This window comes from Centropristis striata, chromosome 10, assembly GCF_030273125.1.
Source record: "Centropristis striata isolate RG_2023a ecotype Rhode Island chromosome 10, C.striata_1.0, whole genome shotgun sequence".
NCBI lineage: Eukaryota > Metazoa > Chordata > Actinopteri > Perciformes > Serranidae > Centropristis > Centropristis striata.
In genome coordinates, this window is record NC_081526.1 from 19298233 (window position 1) to 19307611 (window position 9379).

Below are 9379 nucleotides of genomic sequence, written 5' to 3' on the forward strand. Positions count from 1 at the left end.
TGAAATAAACCTTTGGAACAACCTGCATGGACTTCAGCTTCTTTGCCTGCGTACACCACACACCCATGGTGCATCAGTTGCATTTTGATTGTTTGTTTTAAGTTTAATTTTGTTATGTTTTCGCGCAAAATTGTCACTACAGGGGGGAAAAAGCCACCTTAAATTATGTTGTTTAAGAATTTTAAATTGGTATTTCTACACCATTGTTTCATCTAAAAGTTAACATATTGTCTCTTTTGCATTATCTTCATTTCTCCTGCCCTCCTTTTTTCTACAATGCTCCAGTCTTTCTCCCTCCTGCAGTGTTAAGCCCAGGGACACCGGGCCCCCTGGTGATGACTCTGCCATATGGGACCCTCCACTTGATGCCCTGGATCAAACAATCCCTGGAGATCAGGACGAGAAGCTGCTGGAGTTTCAACCCCAGCTTGAGCTTCCCAGTCAACTCAAAGACCTGAAAGTCAGAGTCAGCCACGTCAACTCACCGAGCAGCTTCTACGTCCAGCTCATCCAGCATGACTCCCAGCTCAGAAGGTCAGCATTTAAAAGCAAAACCATGATTTGAAAAAAATCCTTTAAATAAACCAGGTATAGGTACAAAACAAATTATAATTTGGACTATTGATTAAGTAATCGCTTTAAACAGTTTAAAAAGGCAAATGGTGTTAGTTGTACAATTATGTGTTGCTGTGTTTTTCAGGATGTGTGAGCTGGTTAAGAAGGAGTGTGCACTCATGAAGCTTGAAGATGTGGCGTGGAAGGCGGACATGTACTGTGCTGCTCAGATCAACGGGGTTTGGGAGCGAGGGCAGATCTGCTCTGACGTCACATCCAGCAACATTGCAGAGGTATTAAAACAGATGCTCCCAAAGAGCAGCTGGAATGTAGTTTCTTTTATTGGCAGTTTACGGCAACACAAGATTGTTTGAGTGAAACTTCAGAGTTTTGGTATTTATAAAATTCTACATGATCTTGACTGCTTCATGAAAAGGGATGTACCCATCGTACTGTCAGGAACATCACATTAAAGCATTAATGAAACGTTATAATGGCTTAAAGGTTGTTTAAATTGATAACAGTGCCGTGTCCTCCTCTCTCTGCTGGCTGATACCAGGTGATGCGCTGTGATCATGGCAACACAGTGAAGCTCCACGTCAGCAACCTGCGGCCGCTGCCGTTGTCTCTGACAGGCTCTCTGGCACTGGAGTGCACGCTCACTGACATCCGGTAAAACACACACACACACACACACACACACACACACACACACACACACAGTATTAAGTCATGCACTGAGACACACGTACAGTTACATTTATCCATCAAAGACAAAGATGCGATATGTCTGGTTGGTTTGATCTAAAATGTATATCACTCTTGTGTATTTGGTTTGCCCTTTTTTGTTAGTTACTCACCCTTAAATTTTTCCAGCTTTGACTTCTTCCTCACCCTCTACTCTCCTCTTCAGGCCAGCAGGAGGCCGATCCACCTGGACAGCGACAGCCTGCGACTTGATCTCCTACTACCTGACCAGAGCCTCGGCTGTGATGACCATCAAGGTTTCTCTCTCCTTTGTCTTAAGTTGCACAAGCTCTTTTATCTACACACAGTGGATTGTAAGGATGGTTCGTTTCTGCATGTCACTGGCTTTAGAGGTGCCCTCTTATTATAACTATTATTATTAGTTACTTCACTCTTACTCTTTGCTCTCCACTGGGCGCCCCTCTTCTTTGTTGCTGCATTGACCTAGTTTCAGTCTCCCTCTCCTCCTATTGTTGTGCAGGAGTTGACAGATGAGCGTCCAGTGCCTGTCACACTTTTCCGCTCCAATGAGATGGGACAGTTTGTCAGCATTGCTGACTTTCTGCTCAGCGAGGGCCTCGCCCTCCGGGAAAGAAAACCAAGGTCTGTGTATGTTTGAGACACATGCATGGAAGTGTGTTCATGTGTTTATTGAAAAATATGAAAATAACATTAGCAACCTTTCTTTTCTCTTCTCCATGCATCTCTTTTAGGCTTTCTGTCTCTTTCTGGGTAACATTACCACACATCAAATGCTCTAATTAAATTGAAAAAAGAATCAATAGTTTCTTAAATTCCTGACATGTTAAATTTACTTTTAACTTTCAATGTTATCTTCAGTTGGACTATTTTTGCTAACTGGTCCTGCACTCTTTATGACTATATTTTTAAAACACAATACTTTGTGCCAATAGTCAGAGGCTGATATTCTGTTTTTTTATTTCAAGACAATGTCCATCTTGTGTTTAGCTTTTTTGTTTTGGCATTAGAGATGGAATAATTAATCTACTAATCAATTAGTCGATCAGCAGAAAAATAATCGCCAGCTATTTAGATATCGATAGATTGTTTTTCATGCAAAAATGGCAGAAAATATTAATTTGTAATTATGTGATATTAATATAATTTTAACTTTTCATATATTTATTTATTTTTCTCTGTTTTTGTATCATTAAACATGAAAACACCTCTGACCTATGAAACTATTTTCCTAGTTGCAGCCTTTTTCATTTTCTTTTACTTAGTTTTTTTTTCTTTTCTTCTTGCAGAGATGCTGTCATTCAAAAACCCAAAGAAACTGAAGTACAGTCTCCAATGAGTGAGACCCAATCTGATGTCTCTGATGGGGAGAAAAAAAACAGTTCCCCAGCTTCTTCTGTCATTCCTTCACCCTTCCAAACGCCCCTTGTCTCCACTCCAAACCATCCAAAACCTGCTCCCCGCACCATCATGTCTGCTGAGAAGGTGATTACACACTCACAAACACTCTTCTTTCCTGCTGGATTTTTTGAAAATAGCAAATTATATACATAACAATCAACCACTTTGGCAGTCTTGGCGAGTCAGTTTCTACATGTAGCTATGTTCAGAAAAATCTTAAATGTGTGAAGTTTCTAAAAACAACATTGCCAATGCCTTACATTCTTTCTCCTTTTTACATTTTTTTTAAACTAATGTCTTTTATGCCTTTTTGTAAAGCACTTTGAATTGCATTTGTGTTGAAAGGGACCATACAAATAAACATGCCTTGCCTTGTAAGAGATGGGCATGTGAGGGACAATATGAGAAAAAATATTTTCTAGAATCTGACGTATGTAACAAAAGTATAAATTCTGTGTGTGTACAGGTAAAGACCGAGTTGTACTGTCCCCCGGAGCTGCCGTGCCTCGGCCACATCCAGATAAATGTTTCTGCCATCGGAGAGGACGGTGTCATTTACGCCAGAACACACAGTGCAGGTGAACATGAGAGCACGTCGTCACTGAGATAATGCTGAGATTAACTTTGACTCAAAATTTGTGTCAATCACAAATTCTTATAATAATTGCACTTTACACAGTAGCTGTTAACTAACAAAAGCAACTTTTGTTTTGTCTTTGATTAAAATGGGACCAAACAAACTTGTATCTGTACTAAAATCAATGTCAGTGTTTTCTAATTATCTTCACTCAGTTTTTTTAATTCAAAGACAGAAAAGGGAGATAAAAGTTGGATCTACATAAATGTTTGCTGTGTGTGTGTGTGTGTGTGTGTGTGTGTGTGTGTGTGTGTGCGTGTGTGTGTGCGTGTGCGTGTGCGTGTGCGTGTGCGTGTGCGTGTGCGTGTGCGTGTGCGTGTGTGTGTGTGTGTGTGTCTGTGTCAGAGTGTCAGCTGGAGACGCTCAGGGAAAGGATTCAGCATTGCTTGAAGACGTTGCCCAAGCAGAAGGCCTACACCTGGAAGTCGGTTCAGGGCTGTGCCGTCATCGGACCGGACATGTCGTGGTATCGAGGGCAGCTGCTGGAGGTTCTGGGAGGACATGTGAAGGTCAGGAAGACACACACAAACAATCTTCTAGCTGTTTCAGAGAAACCTTTAAAAATTAGATTTAAACAAACTATTATTAAAAGAGCAAAGTAGGTAAGGTGGTAACTGGGTTATTCTGGTTTAACAATGGATGGACTTCTGTTGAAGTATTGACTAGTCTGGCTAAAATAAAAAAAAAAAATCCATTTTCAGCACTTTATCTATGACTCACTCACAAAGACTGAAAATAGGAAACAAAATGTGTTTTTTCTGCTGAGGGGTGTGAATCTTTAAGCATATCAGAGTTGAAACAATTCTGTTTCAGAGGGATTTTATACAGTTATAAAACCATTATCAATAATCCTTGATGTCTTTTTGTGTGTGCGTGTGTTATCAGGTACAGTATGTGGACTATGGACTGGTGGAAATCATCCCAGTGGTCCATGTGTACCCCATGCTGGTGTGTGATGATGTGCCTCAGCTCTGCATGCCCTGCCAGCTGCAAAACATCATACCTGTAAGAAAAAATCTTCTGAAAAATCTAAAACAAAGTAAATTATATTGTGTGTGTATATACATATATATATATATATATATATATATATATATATATATATATATATATATATATATATATATATATATATATATACATATACTGCAGGCCAAAAGTTTGGAAGCAAGGCTAATGCAGGCCAAATATTGGGAAGCAACTTAAATTGTTTACTGCATGATCAGACTTTACTTTCATTGAATTGAACCATTTTCGTCAATTTACCTTTAGCTATACATTGATGTTACCAGACCATTGCTGAATACGTGTCAAGAAAAGAAGGGCTTAGTTTTAGGGTTGAGAAGATTTGCAAGAGTCACAACTTCAGTGCAAAAGTAAAAAACAAATCACAATTTGCATTATTCACTTTAGCTCTTTGAGTTTGGATACTAAAATCCCAATAAATCTCAAGTGTGTTCATATCTCTGACAAACTACCACAGAAAATGCTAGAAAGAAGCAGCTGAGTAAAGAAACAAGAGTACAGATTTGTACATTAAGGGAAGGGGGATACATTGAAAGAGAAATTGCAAAACGCCTAATGGTGTCCAAAAAAGGAGTTCACTACAACCTGAAGATACTAGAAGAAACTTGAAGTTATGATGATAGAAAATGGTGTGGCAGAAAGAGGTTTACTAAAAAAGCAGAGGATAAAACATATCATTGTCACCAGTAAGAGAGATTGGCGAAGAAACAGCACCACAAATAAGGGAGGAAATCACCATGACAAGGTCAAAACACATATCTCTGACAACTGTGAAAAGACTGGTCTGAAGTTTTGTATCTGCAAAAAAAAAAACACACTTCGTGGTTACGAAGCCCTCTTGATGTTAAGGGGTGTAATAAAGCTAATGGATTAAATATATACAAATATATATACAAAGTTTACAGTGGTAAAAATGTGGGTCCCTCAAGAAAAATGTTGGGAATCACTGGTCTAAAGAACAAAAAAGAGATATGAGTGGGCAAAAGCATATAAATATTGGACCTAAGATGACTGGAAACAAGTTCTCTGGAAAGCAAGTTTGAACTGTTTGGTTCAAATCACAGAGTCTGTCCGCAGACGACTGGTGACGTCTTAAATCACCTGCATAACACTGACAAAGCATGGAGGTGGTAGTGCCATGGTTTGGGGATATTTTTCAGGTGATAGAGTAGGAGATTTGTTTTAAGTAAAGGGTATCATGAAGAAGGAACCATACCACTCCATCATATTCACATCATGCAGTGCGTGCGTGTGTGCGTGTGTGTTATAATCTTTCTCTGTCTCTTCAGGTTGGTGGGAGGTGGCAGCAGGACGCAGTGGCCTTACTGAGGGAGTTGTTGCTGAACCGCTCTGTGGACATGAAAGTCATGGTACAATTAAACCCAATGCCTCATTTCAGTATCGCACCTTAAATGCACGTACTAAAGTAGATTTATATACACAGTCATTGGTCTTTTTGTATATATTGTTCCTATTTTTTTCTATAATTTACTTGTTTAAATTGTTAATACTTCTATAGTCATTGTTAATATTAATTTATTATTTTATTGATGCTTCTTTCTATTTTTGCTAAACACTTTTGCTGCTGTAACACTGAAAATACTCAACCAGTAAAGGAGCTCATGATCCCTAAAGTGTGTGTGTGTGTGTGTGTGTGTGTGTGTGTGTGTGTGTGTGTGTGTGTGTGTGTGTGTGTGTGTGTGTGTGTGTGTGTGTGTGTGTGTGTGTGTGTGTGTGTGTGTGTGTGTGTGTGTGTGTGTGTGTGTGTGTGTGTGTGTGTGTGTGTGTGTGTGTGTGTTAGAATCTGCCGACTGACTTGAGGGGACCTCTAACAGTTGAGCTCTTCTTGGACGGTCTGAGCCTCAGTAAGATCCTGTGTCACCACGAACATGCCTCCATGGACCTTGTTGTCCCATCGCAGAAGGTTTGTCTGTTAGTTAGTGCTGGTTCCTGTTGAAGCAGCGCTGCTGTGATTCACTCAAGTCTGTGTTTCTCTGCAGGGACACTTGGTGAAGTCTCCTGCCATCTTTCTGGATAAATGGGACATCAACATTGAGGTATTATAAATAGAATATAGACATTAGAAATACCTTTTCAAACACATGTTCAATCCGGAACAGGAGCCTCTGATTGGTGGTTAAATCAGGGTTGAAACTTGCTACCATTCGGCAAAAATCGCTATTTTGAATCCAAAATAGGTCAAGTGTGATTCATGCAAATCTAGCGGGGGTGCGTGTAAATAGCCAGAAGTTTAGTTTCACTGAATTTTGTTTGTTTTTGGCAACATTTTAATTGTTTTAATAAAGTATTTTTTGGCTTAGATTTGTTTACTTTTAATTTGTTTTCATTTTCTATACATGTTCACAGATTATTGGAAATTTTAAATTCAGATAATATTTTATGTTTTTACAGTTTATGGTTCTGATAGATGGTGTAATTTTGGTGATTTATTTTTTAAAAGAAAACATGCTTTTCAAACTATCTGGTTGTATAACAAAACGATAATAACTTTACTTCACTAAGTCCAGGAGTTCAGGAGCCGTGTTTGTACCAGACATGCACAACATGTGTATAAATCTAACTCATGCTGTGTCTCCAGGGTCTGATGGGCCCAGAGGAGCCGATTTTGGGGCCCTTTATGTACCCAAACCTGCCACAGGAGGGAGAAGAGTTTCAGGTGAGGGTCAAACACCTGCTGACCCCTAACGAGGTAACTACTAACCACAGAGATCATATTATCTATTTTAAGAAATTAACAAGGTTTATGCTGATGACAGGATACTGTTTAAATGATTTATCAGTTCAGTAAAGAATAGAGAACTTAAAACTAAGAGATGGTCTTGGTCTGTCTGTCCTGCAGCTGTTCCTGTGGCCTCTGGAGGGAACAGCTGATGTGGAGGTGGAAGGAGAGACTCTGGATGAGGCTCTGACCAGAATCAACACAAACATAAACAGTCTGCAACCACTCACCAACTTCCCTAATGGTAACTTTTAGTTCAGTCTATTTTCAGGCGTGCATGGGGCAATTAAAAAACCAAAACCAAAAAACAATGTGGTTACCTTCATATCATCATGAGCTGGAGGCTGGTCCATGAAGACTTTTACAGAATAGGTCAGGCTTATTTCTGTTAATCAGACCTATTACCTGTTTGGGTCCATAAAGTGAATTCAACATAAAGTAGTGAGTGTAAATTTGCAATATGTAACCAAATCAACAAAGGTGTCAGATTAACCAACAAAAGCTTGGCTTATTGGGTGAACTTGCTTCATAGAACATTTCCCTATGTATTTATTTATTTTTAGAAATTTTTAAGGGAAAATTATTTAGGGAAATGGATAAAGGTAAATAATTAAAGAAGCAAATATTTAATATTTTTGGCACATTTAATGGCATTAATTTCTTTATCAAGTCTTTCATTATTTATTATTTTTTAATTGTGGCAGCTTCCAGCCTCTATATGAAGGACCTGACTTTATGCTTGTGATATCCAGGCGGTCCATGTCTGGCAGAGTACAGTGACGGAAAATATTATCGAGCCAAGCTGTTAAAATTCACCAGCGTTGAGCCCGTCATGATCCTGGTTCAACACGTGGACTTTGGCTCTCACGACACTCTGCCCACCAGCAAGTATGAGTCCAGTTATATTCAGATGTTATTCATTATCTTGCTGGTTTAAGTCCAGGTTCTATTAAATTTTCCACAACTGTGGCTGGTCTGCAGGTGCTGTGGACACACTGAGGTGTTGTTTTGATATTCTGTCACTTCCTGTCAGGTTGCGTCAGATGCCGGCTGAGCTTCTGCAGTTCCCGTCGCGGGCGCTCAAGGTCAAAGTTGCCGGCTTTAAGGCTCCGCGTGTGAACAGACAGGAAGACATGCTGCCCTACAGCCCCGGGTGGAGCGTGAAGGCTACAATGGACATGATTGACATGTTGCACGGAAACATCACAGCCTCTGTCACGGTAAGAAACACATGTAACCAGTAAAATGAAGAGCCGTTGTCATGTTTCCTTGGTTTTCACTCAGAAACAAAGTAAGACAATTTAAAGACATCCCTTGGAGAAAAAGATCTCTATATTCAGTATTATTTACCAAACACATAATGTGTATCTTCTGATGTGTAACAAATGCGATAATTTCTTACCTTACAAAACATTTGTACATCCATGTTTGATATCTTGCATTCTTCAGCTTCAGGTCAGCGTTTACTTTTTTAATTTATAAGCTAATGTGCAGCGAAAGCAAAGTGATTCTTCTTTTGCCTCTTTCAACTATTTGTTTCGATATCTCCCTGCCTTCATGCTCCTGTTTTGGTCTGTTCAGGCTCAGGAACCAGAGCTCACAGTGCTGCTGTACAATGAGGACAAAGAGTTGGTTCATCTGCCTCTGGTGAGCAGCGGACTGGCTGAGTTTGACTGAACGAGAGCGGAGACAATGTCCTCGGCCCACAGGCTACAGCTCAGGTAAGGATTCAGCTCTATTCTAAAGAAATGCATAATTGTTTTCTGAGCTGAGTTTTGCTCAGAGTAATGCTAAGCAGGAGATTCTCTGTGCACTTTGCTAGCTACTGAGTTGGATTATTGAATTAAAACATCAAATTACTTTATGCCTTTGTAGTATAGTTTGATAGTGTCAAAAATTTCAGTTAATTAAAAATAGGTAAAGATTGATTTATGATTAGTTTGCAGGCCTCGAGCCAAATTGATTTAGATACTAAATGTTGTAACCTGCTGAATCTTCACAGCAGCTGCTGTTAAACTCCTCGTCTCATTTTTCTCCAGGTTTACCTGTCATGCTGTTTACTTCTACTTTTCACTCTGTTGTGCTGTTGTACTGTTCTTAGTTTTAACATGTTGCAGAAAATGTGCAGCACTCTTTACTTTCACATTGATCCTGAGGGGCAGTGATTTATTTTAAGTTTGGCTGTTGTGTTTGATTGAGCTGTGTCGACTTGGCACTTTGTTTTGTTGTCATTTGACTGATGTGAGACATACTTCTCTGTTTGAAGACGCAGAATAAAGTCTTCCAACATCAAA

The 9379-nt window shown here is 39.4% G+C and overlaps 1 protein-coding gene across 2 annotated transcripts in view; it reads left to right on the forward strand.

The window, feature by feature from the left end:
* rnf17 (ring finger protein 17) overlaps positions 1–9379 on the forward strand; it is a 22791-nt gene extending 13412 nt beyond the window's left edge. For both annotated transcript variants that reach the window (XM_059342705.1, XM_059342706.1), the window contains exons 21-38: positions 286–534; positions 701–848; positions 1115–1227; positions 1469–1559; positions 1784–1905; positions 2571–2766; positions 3149–3260; positions 3665–3828; positions 4205–4324; positions 5635–5715; positions 6147–6269; positions 6346–6402; positions 6945–7055; positions 7206–7329; positions 7838–7973; positions 8119–8305; positions 8667–8806; positions 9125–9379. In XM_059342705.1, the coding sequence (XP_059198688.1) occupies positions 286–534; positions 701–848; positions 1115–1227; positions 1469–1559; positions 1784–1905; positions 2571–2766; positions 3149–3260; positions 3665–3828; positions 4205–4324; positions 5635–5715; positions 6147–6269; positions 6346–6402; positions 6945–7055; positions 7206–7329; positions 7838–7973; positions 8119–8305; positions 8667–8762 (2230 nt within the window). In that variant the 3' untranslated portion in view covers positions 8763–8806; positions 9125–9379. The remainder of the gene's footprint in view (positions 1–285; positions 535–700; positions 849–1114; positions 1228–1468; positions 1560–1783; positions 1906–2570; positions 2767–3148; positions 3261–3664; positions 3829–4204; positions 4325–5634; positions 5716–6146; positions 6270–6345; positions 6403–6944; positions 7056–7205; positions 7330–7837; positions 7974–8118; positions 8306–8666; positions 8807–9124) is intronic.